At 32.2% G+C, this 14,638-nt stretch overlaps 1 protein-coding gene across 1 annotated transcript; it reads left to right on the top strand.

Annotated features, from left to right (window-relative positions):
• Positions 1-255: 255 nt before the first annotated feature.
• Positions 256-11,527, top strand: LOC134724843 (uncharacterized). The gene is made up of 7 exons (XM_063588136.1): positions 256-1,307; positions 5,566-5,698; positions 7,175-7,495; positions 8,559-8,774; positions 9,526-9,588; positions 10,029-10,066; positions 11,031-11,527. The coding sequence occupies exons 1-7, from the start codon at positions 786-788 to the stop codon at positions 11,250-11,252; spliced, it is 1,515 nt and encodes a 504-aa protein (XP_063444206.1). The 5' UTR covers positions 256-785; the 3' UTR covers positions 11,253-11,527.
• Positions 11,528-14,638: the final 3,111 nt, after the last annotated feature.

Below are 14,638 nucleotides of genomic sequence, written 5' to 3'. Positions count from 1 at the left end.
AAATGTCGGTTTTGCCAGCCATATGTCCTTGAAATGAAATTTTACGCAGTAACATATCAACTTTCTCTTGTGACTGAATGCTGAATAGTATAAATAAACCGAATGCAGCGGTGGCTAATAGTGTGGAACGAACAGCCCAGTTTAAATTTGACATGCGGTCGAGACTGTAGACAGTTTTTAGTACATCTATTAAAATATTATTTACTTATTCGCATTTGTTACGGTTCATCGTGTCCATGTTATAAATCAATTATTTTAACGTTTTTCAAATTTACAGTAATTTTAAACCATATTTTATATGACTTCCTGTTGTAAAATTTAAGGAATGTTAGGTGACTTTAATACTGGTGATTTGATACGAAATAGTGTCAAAAGATTAGTTAATATTTCCTTATTTATAAGAGCGTACATGCTTCTACATCTAAATTTTACGTTGTAAGAAGATTTAATGTCCATTTAAATGTGTTTTATATATCAGATATATTCAAATGTTACCTTTTGACCAGGTATCATAGTAACATATATATCTGACATAAAACAAAGTGATATTTCCCTTTAACACGTAGTTGGAGAATGATGCTCCATTTCAACAGGGAAGACGGTATTACTTCCGTGTTTCGTGAATAGGTAAAGCCGACACGTGTAGGAACATTTATTTTCTCCGTTTTGCGAATAGATAGAAACAACACTTAAAAGTACATTTCTCTTCTTCTTAAATGTGCAACATATAGTGAAGTGTTTTCATTTTCATAACGTAAACTTTGAAAAGGTATTTCAATTCAGCCATGGAGTTTTCAGACGTTGGAATATTTTGTATGTTCTCCGATGGAAAAGACTGGGCAAACTTCTTGCAAGTGAAACTGGCTGCGGTTGGAATTTCATCAAGTGTAGAAGGTTTGGAAACTGATCACACACAATCAAATTATGCTGTAAATGTTGTTCTGGCAACACCGGCCATTTTAGATATTTTAGAAACGGACAATATTACAGCAATAAAAGCGGATGGTTCCGTGATGGTATTACTAGGAGTTGACAAGGATGAGCTTAAACTTTCATTTGCAAAACATAACTACCATACAATAAACAAATGGGAATACTTTGAGACTAAACAGACTGAGGAATCCGTATCCGAACTTGTAGAATGTGTTCAGTTAAAGTTGGAAGCGGCCATTAAGTCATCAAGTACCCCTGCGTATGATTTTTTACCACCACCACGTCCGTCACAAGCAAAACTACGCCACGCAGAACCATCAGAATTTGTCTCTTCACCAAAGCTTCAAGTTGCCACAACAGATGAATTCGATAAGGTACTTTTTTAATATTCATTATAAACATTTCTTCTTGAAAAACAATAATTATCACATTGCTATGTATGGTACAATTTGAATAGTATTGTTAATATCAAAACAATGCTTTGTAAATGTAACAAATAGTAATTGGATAATAGTAATACAACTTAAATGCGTAATAGTAAACCAATACTTTAGGTGTCCAACAATGTATACATTTACTATAGACATTTTTGCAGACTTTCCACGAAATCAATTTAAATATCAATAATTGATACAAAAAGTGCATAATATCTAGTATTGTAATTTATAAAGAGATATAAACAATTTCAAAGCGGCTCATACCTCATGCCAAATTAATTTTTTTTTAACATTGAAAACGTTATTCCGAATATAAAAAAATGAATTGCTAATTACCTGCATGATTTTGTTCTGCACACACTCAACATTCATTTAATGAAAATTTCGTTGACATTTCATTGCAACTAATTTAGCAAAGTTGCCATTTTCTTGGTCTAATGAAAATTATCTGCTACCTTTTAAAGTTTTGTGTTACCTAATTATATGATAAAATTATATACACAGATAGACAATATTTTATTGCAACTCTTTTAGCAAAATTACAGTACCCTGCTTAATTCAAACTGCTGAAACGCTGCTAAACCGGTATATTATAATAAAAAAGGTTTCGATATCCTAAAATTAGTATATTTTGCCTATTTCGTGAGGGATTTGATAAGTCACTCATAAATATATACAACAATTACAAGATTTGGTATGATTGCCAATGAGACAAATCTCCACAATTAACCAAATGAAACAGAAATAAACAACGATATGTCACCGTACAAATAGTGTTTTTACTTTCTGGGGTGCGTTTTCATAAATTTAATTTATAACACTATAGCAGCGAGTGTTAACATTGTTATCAAATGCTCTAAAAAAATTACAACAAACAGTACCTGTTAAATTTTTGTAAACTGAATAATATTTGGGGACACTCAAAAAAGCAACCAATAAAAGATATATTCAAATTTGTATTCAACATAACTGAAGCTCTTCACCAAGATGATAACAGGAATATGCCTTGATCATCGTATAAAGCAAAAAAATACGTAAAAATCTTATTCGAATGATAAATAACCTCATCATTGATACCAGGATTCAAATTTTATATTTACGCCAGACGCGCGTTTCGTCTACAAAAGACTCATCACTAACGCTCGAATCAAAAAATGTTTAAAAGGCCAAATAAATAAGATTTATATTACTTCAATTCATTATAAACAAATATCAGTGATGTGTACAGAACGCATTTGCATTCCTGATTCTTCCTGACTCTGTATGAATTCATTCAATTGTAATAAGTAAACAAAATCTTACTTTTTTTTAATATTTGACCAGAGTGTAAATGAATAATTAGGATACCTTTAACGGTAATATTTAAGTGAAAAAGTATAACTTTATATTTAGAAAGACAATATGTTGATATATTCGATCAAAAATTGGACCTACATTACATCCTATCTCTGAACGAGGAAATCAAAATTATGTAATCTTCAGAACTGACCGTATTCCTCGAAATAAATCATAATACTTCTGCATAACAAAGTTTTATGTTTTCCTAGTTTGAACACCAGTAAAGCTTTTCTAAGAATAAATAAAACTGCTGATTTACTGCTGCTTTCGGGTTTATTAAGGATATGTTAAAAAAAAAAAGCATAAACAGATAAACTGTTCTATAAATTTCTAAACGTTATGCGTGCTACATAGTATCCAAGAACACGATGTGGACATAAATAAAATAATTCAAATCAAATCATATCATATTAAATCATGTGTGTGCATGTATATTCCGTACTAAATTATAATCCTGGTACCTTTGATAACTATTTTTTTTCTTTTCAGCCATGGCATTGTCAATTTATTTTCGACTAATACGCTTTAACTTTCCTTTAGTATCTTTCGCCTCTCTTGATAAATCACAAATTAAATAAAACAGACATATACAACTAGCAGATAATTGAAAGAAAAAAATGTTTACTGTCATTTTTCTTTTTATTTAAAAAAGGCTCATTTGTTTTGTGGTAAACATGTTCATATTCATGTTGATTCGATGTCATTTTGTTATACTATCATTCTTCTTTTTTTATTGAGGAATACTTTGTTTTGTAGTAAACATGTGCACGTGCTCATTTTGATTCGATTTCATTTTGTTATATCCGGTTTAAACATTTGCGCCTATATTACATGTTTTGAGATATATGATAATGCAATAAGCTTAAGTAATTTAGACATTAATATCTAACATTGAAATAGTATATATAACAGGTGTCATAAAACATGCATATATTGATATCATTAAAAGTGGAAAACAAACTTCTTTCTCATCAGATATTTGTTTTCGAGCATGTCATTATTGATGAATCGATGGTAACGGATGTTCTAGTGCCTTCGACATTGCCCTGAGATCTTTTGCCTCTTTGATACTATAAACGCAAAACTGAGTCCCTTGTTATTTGATAATCTGTCACTGATTCGTCACTAATGAGACATCGATCGATCAAATTGCAAAACAATTACATGAACTGTATTATTACATCATTTATGTAAAGTTGCACATTTAGAAAGAAAATTACAAGCTTTTATTGTCACTTTAAGTGTTAGTTCATTATCTATTATAACTATTTGCAGTTTTTTTTCTGATAGATTTTATAATGTAGACTTCACGTAATCACTTGACTTTCGTTGGTCGTTAACTTTTCATTTTTCTTCTTATCTTCAACAGTTTGTCCAATTGTAATTATTAATCTTACATAATTATTGTATGGAATATCAGTTGTCCATGCTCTACGTGTGCTTCTTGTCGGAGGAAATACATGTCCACCAGTAGCAATCGTTGATCCTGATTTGCAACATTTCACATATACAGTACTATGAAACTACAATACAAAATGTTTTGGAAATGGGTGCTTGGTCCTCTATTTAATATGTATGTGGTGGCAATCATGGCGACATTAGTACATATATACAAACGATTCTCATTTAATGAGGATCTGAAGGACATATGGCTGCATCAATAGGACATATTGAGATTTTATTTTTTTGTTCATACGAACTACTTTACATTTGCTATTTAGGGGCCTATTGAAGCTGACTTCGCTGTATGGGTTTTGTTCTCTGTTGAAGGTCCTTACGGTGAACTATAGCTAGCTATTATTGTCAGCGTCTTTTTGGTTTCTGTCGGAGAGTTGTCTCGTTGGCAATCATACCGCATCATCTTTTTCATATAGCCAGTTGTACCTAGAAAGTATATTAGACATATTTACAAACATCTTCTTTGTACCTTCTAGTTGAAACGTTCTGTTATTTAAAGTTGTTGCTGATGAGTAGACCCTTACACGGTCGTTAAGTTAACAAACAACATTCAACTAAAACTGTATGGACAACAAAAAAAGCTTTCTTGCAAATAAATGGCCAATCTAACCGAAATAAAATCACAAACATCTTGTTCTGGTGGATTATTATCTCAATACCTACATACTTCACACCTTCTTTGCTTTATATAAACAGGAATGATATATGAATGGTTCACACATGATATATTGTACGATTCGGATTAATTTCAAAAATTTTGGTGAATTCTTTTAAATCTTGAGTGAAATGTGGGAAGCAAAGTTGTCCGAAACTCAACTCAAATTCTAAATGCTCTTCAACTTCGTATTTAATTTGGCTTTTATAATTTTCTTTTATTCGAGCGTCACTGATGAGTCTTTTGTAGACGAAACGCACGGCTGACGAAAATACAAATGTTCTTTCCTGGTATCTATGATGAGTTAATTTAGATTTAATTTTGTTTTTTTATTTCATTTCCTGTCGGTCTTATTGGCGTATACCTCCTTTCATTCCTTTTAACGTATTTCAACTCTTTTGTATCAAACTGTGTATTATGAAGACTATTATCATTATTGAAAAAAATATATTTGTAATCGCAAATCTGAAAAAGATAAATAACTCATCAATTGGAAAGGGGGTTTTTAGAAAGTGTGGACAATTTTAGAGCACTTTTTATAGTACTTACATTGTTACGAAGCTTTGTAATATAAATCGGTCTTGACGTTTTGTCCCATATAATGCAAGTCAGGAAGACACAAATATAAAAACAAGTACTTAGTTTTAACCTTTTGGTAAAGTCTTTTGTTAATATTGCGTGTATTTTTCATGTTTAATAGGAAGTGTTAAGTACGAACCTCTAACGTTTCATTTTCTTTTCCAGGTCGTTGAGGTATTCATTCTTAGCAATAGAAAAGGTTCAAATGAGATAGAGATCACCTTAAACAATTCAGGCGATCTAGTTAATACAAAAGCAGTGCTTGATGACAAAGCATTATACCAGATACAAATTCCAGGTTAGAAGTTATCATCTCACAGATTTTCAAGAAATGGTTGTTTATCAGAAATTAAACTATAACTGCTGATTGTTGATCAACGTATTTAACCCCATGGCATAGTAGTAAGATATGGGGGTATATGTTGTTATAAATGTATAATTGGCATAATTTTGGATGCACATCGTATTCACAAAACATTTTGAAAATGTGTGTCTTATTTCAATTGCTAGTAGTTTTGCTATTTCTTCTTTTAAATATCAATCTTGAAAACCATTCAAAAATTGGATTAAACTTTATAAGCAAATAATTACAAATTCTTATGATATATTAGAACCCCCGCATCGGGATTTTATTGTGTGTACTTTTATGTGCGATTTGCTAATATCTATTTGCGATGGAAAAGAGGTAAAGTGAGTTGTCACTCAACTAAAGCTCCTTCATTTACCAGTCCTAAGTAAGGCACTCCATAAATATTAATAGTTTCTCTAACCATAGAGTTAGAGATAAGAAGATGTGGTATGAGTGCAATTAAGATGTATGTCTAATTTCAAATTAGTTTCCTCTGGATGGGGTAGTGTGATGTCACGTGTGGTGAAACAGTCGAGCATGCCTGACGACGTCACATATTATTTAACACATAGCAAAGAGAAACAAATTTTACCACCAAATCGGTGCAATGAAATATAAGTCCTCTCGCGACAGCTTATTTTTAAAAATACTAATCCTATTTATGTTGGCGTTTGTTTTCGTTCCTGTTTTTTCGGTGATTTTCATCTTATAGTTGATGTTTACTAGCGTTTTTCATCATTGGGTCGATGCCACAGCTGGTGGACGTTTCATCCCCAAAAGTATCACCAGCACTTCGGTGTTGACATGAATATCAATTATATTGTCATTTTTGTAAATTTTATGTCACAAATTTGGATTTGTCGAAAAACAAAGGATATTCTTACCCTAGGAATAGATTACCTTAACCGTATTTGGCACCACTTTTTTGGAATTCAAATTCCTAAATGCTCTTCAACTTTGTACTTGTTTGGCTTTATAACTATTTTGATCTGAGCGTCACTGATAAGTCTTATGAAGACGAAACGCGCGTCTGACGTATTTGATTATAATCCTGGTACATTGGATAACTATTTACCTCGGTTTTAGTTTGTAACCCAGATTTGTTGTCGCTTAATCTTTTTATTACTATTGCACATCGGTGTACTACTGTTGAATTTATTTGGCAGAATCGTTTATAAATTTGAAACAAATATAAGAGAAACTTACTTTAACTATAAAGGTTTATTATGTTCAATCAGCTGTTCTCTGAAATGAAAATAATAACACACAAATTACGATTAATGAGGATTGGGCTGAATTTTTCGTACTGCTAACTATGTAAACTCGTATCTTACTTTCTTTTGGTTATATCAAATCAGTCCTTTTTTATGACTTTCATCAACTCGTTATCGTTTTATTTAACTGGATGGCGTGTTATCTTTTTAGAAAACACAGAATTTAAAGAAGACTGCCAATTCGTTGCCATAGATAATGATATCCCAATAGGAACAGGCAGCATTCCAAAATTAGTGGAAGTAACTGACAATGTTTTTTATTCTAAATCTGTGCCGACCAAAATAGACATTATCAGAGAGACGTTAGGTTTTGGAAATGATCCAATTCCATTGGTTTGTCAGATGCTGGGTTTGTCTCATATGGAAGAAACAGATTCACATAGTGAACTCTTAGATAAACATGTTACCATTCAGTATAAACAGATAAAGGACCAGGAAGCTTCAGATGATTGGAAACCTCTGATCAATGATGGTAACCCACTAACTTTATTTAGCCAAATTACTGTATTAAAGGCATACTGTTCATTGTATAGTATACAATTTATCAAGTCTTTTCATTTTAAGATTTAATATAATACTACTGTCAAATAAATTATATAGGAACTCATGGGTTCATGAATTCATTTCAATTCAATTTATAAAGACATGCATGATGTGTGACGGATGGGAAACCTCGATACATGGACAAACAGTAAACGAATATCTCGTTTGATTATATAATTTCAATTCAATATTATAACATATTAAATAATTAAATCACAACGTAAACAAAGTTATAGTGGCGTTAGCAATGATGCAATGAAAACGGCATTAACATTTGACGTAAATTAAACTGTTTTAATCACCGAAATAAAGAGCCATTACTTAGTTTTTAAATAACTATATGTATTAAGAACAAAAATAAATAACGAAACATGTTCACAGTAATGAAACTGTTGAGAGAGAAAATGCTATTTTAAACAACCGTATTTTTATTGTTTTGTATGTGCTTGTGATCTATTGTAATTACGCAATATCAAACGGCAATCAAATCCACTGACTCACTTTTCCCAACGTTTTAAAATGAAAATGAGCTCTAAAATCGATTGAACTGAAAAGATGAAAATTCACACCAACTAAAATATCCAAACCCTAGACAGTTTGTTAATAAATAAATGAAATAATTTGTAAAAATCAGTTAGATACTTTAAGAGATCCTTCATTCGATATAGTTAAAAATGTACAAAGCATCTATAGTTGAATAATTTACATAAATACAAAACTTTGAATTTTTCGAAAGACTAAGGATTCTCTTATCCCAGGCATACATTACCTTAGCCGTATTTGACACAACTTTTTGGAATTTTGGATCCTCAATGCTCTTCAACTTTGTACTTGTTTGGCTATATAAACATTTTGATATGAGCGTCACTGATGAGTATGCAGACGAAACGCGCGTCTGGCGAACTAAATGATAATCCTGGTACCTTTCATAACTATAATCCATGACATTTACAACCAGTCAACTTTCTTAGCATGTATTTTTGGTTTTCTAGATTGTAATTTAAGCCATTGTCCAACACTTTTGCATTTTGCTGCGGAGTACAACTTGAAGACATTGGGCTCAGAACTTCTGAAGCTCCCGGAAAGTTTAGATGCCTGTTTTGCTATGAACATGGACAAAAAGACCCCTCAGGCAATAGCTCAGACCAATGAATTTCCTGATTTCGCTCATATGATTAGAAGTTTCATGAAAGTAGAAACACTAAAAGGTTAGTGAAATTAGGTATAATTATATACTGTTTAATTTTTGTATATTAATTCACTATCATTATCATCATAATAATACATTTTATACTTATATGTACAATAAGTACATATGCATACGAGGAGTAGAAAACAAACTGACAACATCGTGTCAAAAAAGAACAGACCAACAGACATAAAACAGTACACAAAAAGTAAATAAGCAAAAATACAGAATAACAAGGAAAATTCAAAACGAAAAGTCCTTTATCAAATGGCAAAAATCAAAAGCTCAAATACATCAGACGAATGGAAAACAACTGTCATATTCCTGACTTGGTGTAGACATTTCCTTCTGTAGCAAATAATAGAGTAAACCTGCAGTTACTTTTGTTTAAAATGTTTCGAGTCACAATTTATGTAATAGTATTATCAATTTGTGCTGTATCAGTCCTCAACATTTCTGATTAATTGCTTTCCCATGCGTTTATCCATTTATTGACAAAATAAACTCATCAAAGTTACCAGAATTGAACTTTTATATTTGCGCCAGACTCATCAGTGACGTTCGAATCGAATAAAGTATAAAGATAAATTGCATAGGACCAAAAATTCATAACAGTTTTGCCAAATACAGTTAAGGTAATCTTTTCCTGGGATAGAAAAGCCTTAGTTTTTCAAAAACCCTACAGGGAATGACAACTCCACCAGCAGTGGCTTCGACCCAGTGCATGGTTGTAAATAGACTCATATATTTAATTTTAAAATTTATTTTAGGAAATATACAGAGAAATAAAGATAGCGGTATTGTCGATGATAAGAAACTTCCAACAATACCAGGTCAGTAGAGTATAATATTGAATTATTTTAAGTATTAATGGTATACTCGGTAGTGCATTATTTGTTCGACAGGAAATGTTTAATTCAAATTTATTTCGCTTATGGAATACAGAATTGTCAATTATTTCCTTCCCTATTCCAAAAATCGTAACGGTATAAATACTAACTAACTTATCTCAGCGCTTGATTTGCGTCAATTGTTACGACAATGATAGAAGTGTATGCATTATCATATTACTCTGATACTATGGTTACTGTTTGTCTTACGTTCATGCATGTTTAACACGAAAATGTTCTTTATTCATATTTTTTAGCCAAGTAGATGTCATTTTATTTTCGACTAATGAGTTTGAATGTTCCATTATTTTTGGGGCCTTATATTTTGCACACCATTCCTATTCAGAGCCACGTTTATGCAAAGTATTTCTATATTCTTTCAGAATTTCAAGAAGAAATTGAAAACAACGGAAAAGAAAGGGTAAGTGCTTAAAAGAATTAGTTTTACTGATTCCCATAAGTGTTATTTATTTATGTACTTTCTAGGTGATTTCTTGATACCGTTGTATGCTCGTTCCGATGACATGGTTGTTTGTGAAACCAAAAATTTGAGAGTAGGTACTTACTCATCTCTGCTACAGTCATGAAATTCGGGAGTTAGATAAAAGACTGTTCATTAGAATCATGTGTGACTGTAGAGTGAAATGTTTAGCTTGCTATAAAAACGTGTTTAATCCACCATTTTCTACATAAAGAAATGTCTGTACCAGCTCAGCAATATGACACTTGGTTTGTTTTTCATTCGTTTGATTGTTAAATGACTTTCTGTTTTGAATTGTCTTTATAAAGGTCGGTAATTTGGTTATTTTACTTTTTGTGAATTGCTACTTTGTAAACTAGCACGTTATATATGCGACTATAGTCGTTATAGTGTTGGTATGGTACAAAGAAGGGTTCATATTCATGTGTCGTTATGGTATAAAGAAGGTTTCATATTCATGTGTCGGTATGGTATAAAGAAGGGTTCATATTCATGTGACTATAGTCGTTATAGTGTCGTATGGAATAGAGAAGGGTTCATATACATGTGTCGGTATGGTATAAAGAAGGGTTCATATTCATGTGTCGGTATGGTATAAAGAAGGATTCATATTCATGTGTCGGTATGGTATAAAGAAGGGTTCATATTCATGTGTCGGTATGGTATAGAGAAGGGTTCATATTCATATCGCATCAAAAAAAAATCATTCTGATAAAACTACTGGATGTTTTGAACATATTAATTGCAGCATCACAACATTCCATTAAGTTTTACGCCCTTTGTATAAGTTTGTCGATTGTGCGATCAGTTTAAACTTTAAAACTCGACAACTTTATGATTTTTATTTGTTTGTTATCTTATTGATTTATGTATCCTTATATTACTTAAATTTTAATTTATGTAGAAAACTTCTTCTAGAGAAAAACCTAGCATTTGGTCACGATTAAAAATACCGACAATTATGAAACCGAAGAAAAAGTCTCCCAAAGCTGAGGGTAGAATGAATAGTACCTGCTCGACACAAGACTTGCATATGCAATCCAGCACAACCAATCCTAGTGAGGAAAGTAATAATGAAGCTTATAAAATAGAGGCAAGTTTACATACAATTATGGGACAACGATAAAACAAAATGTTCTAAAATATCGTATCCAAATAAGCTGTCAAGCGTTTCATTTGGTAAGACGTACTGTTCCTACTTTTGTGTATTCAAAAGGGTTAAGGACAAGAACCTGGTCAAACAAAAAACTACAAAAAGAATGTCTACTAAGCAGCACACATAAAACTAAAGAATGAGCAACGTTACCTCTACTAACCCAAGGATGAACTCCGGTGTTCCTGAAGGGTAAACAGTTCTTGCTCATGAGTGACATCCGAATTGTTTCTTTTGTTCTTCTTATCAAAACGTTTAAACGTTTTTTCTGTTCTTCTTATCATAACGTTTAAACTTCTTAAAATGGAGATAAATAAAGGCAACAGTAGTATACCGCTGTTCAAAACTCATAAATCCATGGACAAAAAACAAAATCGGGGTAACAAACTAAAACCGAGGGAAACGCATTAAATATAAGAGGAGAACAACGACACAACACCGAAACGCAACACACACAGAAACGGACCAAGCAACAGACAAAACACCACGAGAATAATAAATATAACATCAAAACCAAATACTTGAATTTGGGATAGACAAGTACCGTGCCACGTCTTATCTCAATACCTCAAAAATAAGAGAAAACACAAACGACTCAACGTTAAAATGCAACACACACAGAAAAGAACAATATTATAACAATGGCCATCTTCCTGACTTGGTACAGGACACTTTTAAAGGGGAATAAAAGTGGTGGGTTGAACCTGGTTTTATGGCATGCCAAACCTCGCACTTTAATGGCAAAGTTAAATATAACATTGAAATGACAACATAATATTACAGGACTACAATACAAATAAAAAGGAGAACATATTAGACAAAGAAAAGCATGATTAATAGATAACAAAAAGCATCAGGTTTAAAATTCAATACGCCAAAAACACGTCTTGTCCACAAAAGACTCACCAGTGACGTCCAGATATAAAAGATCGAAAGTGAAAAAAGTACAAAGTTGTACAGCACTGAAGATCAAAAGTTGAAAAGGTTTTGCCAAATACGGCATTGTTTGTATGCCCGTTGTATAAGGCATCATATATTTTTAAAGAGACGAACGTCGAGTGTGACCGCATTGGTCCAAGACAAAAAATTACCAACACAAATACAAACATTTATTATAATATCAAACCGACCTAAAAAGCATATTCGTAATTTGATAAGTTATGGATTCATCAGAACATCACTTGATGTATAGTAAATCTTGGTCTGGACCTGGTATTAAAAAGATGTGATCATTTACAGATACTTGGTAATAGTATACATCAAAGGGACAGCGAAACAAATACCAAAAGATGTAAATAAACCAACAATAGGCGGATGTCTACACAGTATGTCAATCAATCCTTTAAATCCGGTTCTAAAATAAAGTGAACAATTATTTATGCATACACAATAAAAATTCAGTTATTATCCACAATTTACCCAATGAAAAAACAATACAAAGAGGATAAGGTATATATATATATACGAGTCTAAATTGAAAACTACGTTCAAACCTATGATTGCGTTGGATAAAAACCGCAATTTTTATACGTGTGCATGTTAAACAAATTTCGTTGTAGAAGGGTCTAAAAACAGCACAAACAACATTTTCCAAAAGACCAAAAAAGTGAAAAAGTGTATTTAAACAAAACGCATTTGACTAACAGGTCGAACAACTGATGTTCTTTAACCCTGCTGACTGCCATTGGCGATTGCCAAATAAAATTGATCACAAGATGTAACAAAATGGATCTAAATAAATTTAATACTAAACAGAAAAACTTTTTAAACTTGTGGCCGCGATGTTATGCCACAAACATACGGTGTCAATATATTTTAGTACACCAGATCCGGATTTCGACAATAGATGTCTCTTCAGTGATGTTAGGGATCGAAACGGTATTTGGAAGGCCATATAAAGAGTATCCTCATTTTTAGAAAAAGTACCCTCATTTTTTAGATAAACTCTTGAATTTAAAGAGTCAATATAGGATGAACGGATCATATAAACCGGAGGGGAAATATGATACAAAGCCCAAACAAAAAATATAAACGAGTCTAAATTGAAAACTACGTTCAAACCTATGATTGCGTTGGATAAAAACCGCAATTTTTATACGTGTGCATGTTAAACAAATTTCGTTGTAGAAGGGTCTAAAAACAGCACAAACAACATTTTCCAAAAGACCAAAAAAGTGAAAAAGTGTATTTAAACAAAACGCATTTGACTAACAGGTCGAACAACTGATGTTCTTTAACCCTGCTGACCCTATTTCCCCTCCGGTTTATATGATCCGTTCATCCTATATTGACTCTTTAAATTCAAGAGTTTATCTAAAAAATGAGGGTACTTTTTCTAAAAATGAGGATACTCTTTATATGGCCTTCCAAATACCGTTTCGATCCCTAACATCACTGAAGAGACATCTATTGTCGAAATCCGGATCTGGTGTACTAAAATATATTGACACCGTATGTTTGTGGCATAACATCGCGGCCACAAGTTTAAAAAGTTTTTCTGTTTAGTATTAAATTTATTTAGATCCATTTTGTTACATCTTGTGATCAATTTTATTTGGCAATCGCCAATGGCAGTCAGCAGGGTTAAAGAACATCAGTTGTTCGACCTGTTAGTCAAATGCGTTTTGTTTAAATACACTTTTTCACTTTTTTGGTCTTTTGGAAAATATATATATATATATATATATATATACTAGAGCACACCCGTGATATCGCGGGTCCGTGACTGAATTAAAGTATATAACTATGCGCAAGCCTTATTTTAGTATTAGTATTGTCATCTGATAAAGTCATGCCGATTTTAAGATACACAGTTTTCTCTGCTTTCAAATCTTTCTGTTTGAACCCGTCGAACTGGAACTTATCAATTATTGGTAATATTAATTATTTGGAAACGTGACAAAAGGTCCTGAAATGGGGTATTTTTTTATCAACAGATTTGTTCTATATTAGTTATAAATAAAGTTGAATTCTTTGATTCGCTGTTCAACGTCATACCCGCTGACAAATTGAAAACTACCTATACGCCTTATTTTTAGTCCAGATTTTTAGTATTCGTATTGTTAACCTCTTAGAAAGTCTTACTGATTAAAATGCTACAATAGGTAACAATTTGACAATTTAGTAGTGTCAACCCTGTGATTATGACCCGTGTATATAGCATTTTAATCCTGAATACACCGTTTGGTGGTGCGCCTGTCAGACGCGGAACGTACAGATAAGGTAATAGGTAACAGGTAAATATACTATTGGTATCGGTATCGGACTCGACCCGGAACTTCTTAATTATTGGCAATATTAATTACGTGGAAACAGATGTATCCATCGGATCGCCATCAATATATATATAGGTTAGAAAC

The sequence above is a fragment of the Mytilus trossulus genome, chromosome 7, assembly GCF_036588685.1.
Source record: "Mytilus trossulus isolate FHL-02 chromosome 7, PNRI_Mtr1.1.1.hap1, whole genome shotgun sequence".
In the NCBI taxonomy this organism is placed as follows: Eukaryota; Metazoa; Mollusca; class Bivalvia; order Mytilida; family Mytilidae; genus Mytilus; species Mytilus trossulus.
The sequence above is the reverse complement of the archived record's forward strand: the minus strand, read 5'-3'. Positions and strand labels throughout refer to the sequence as shown.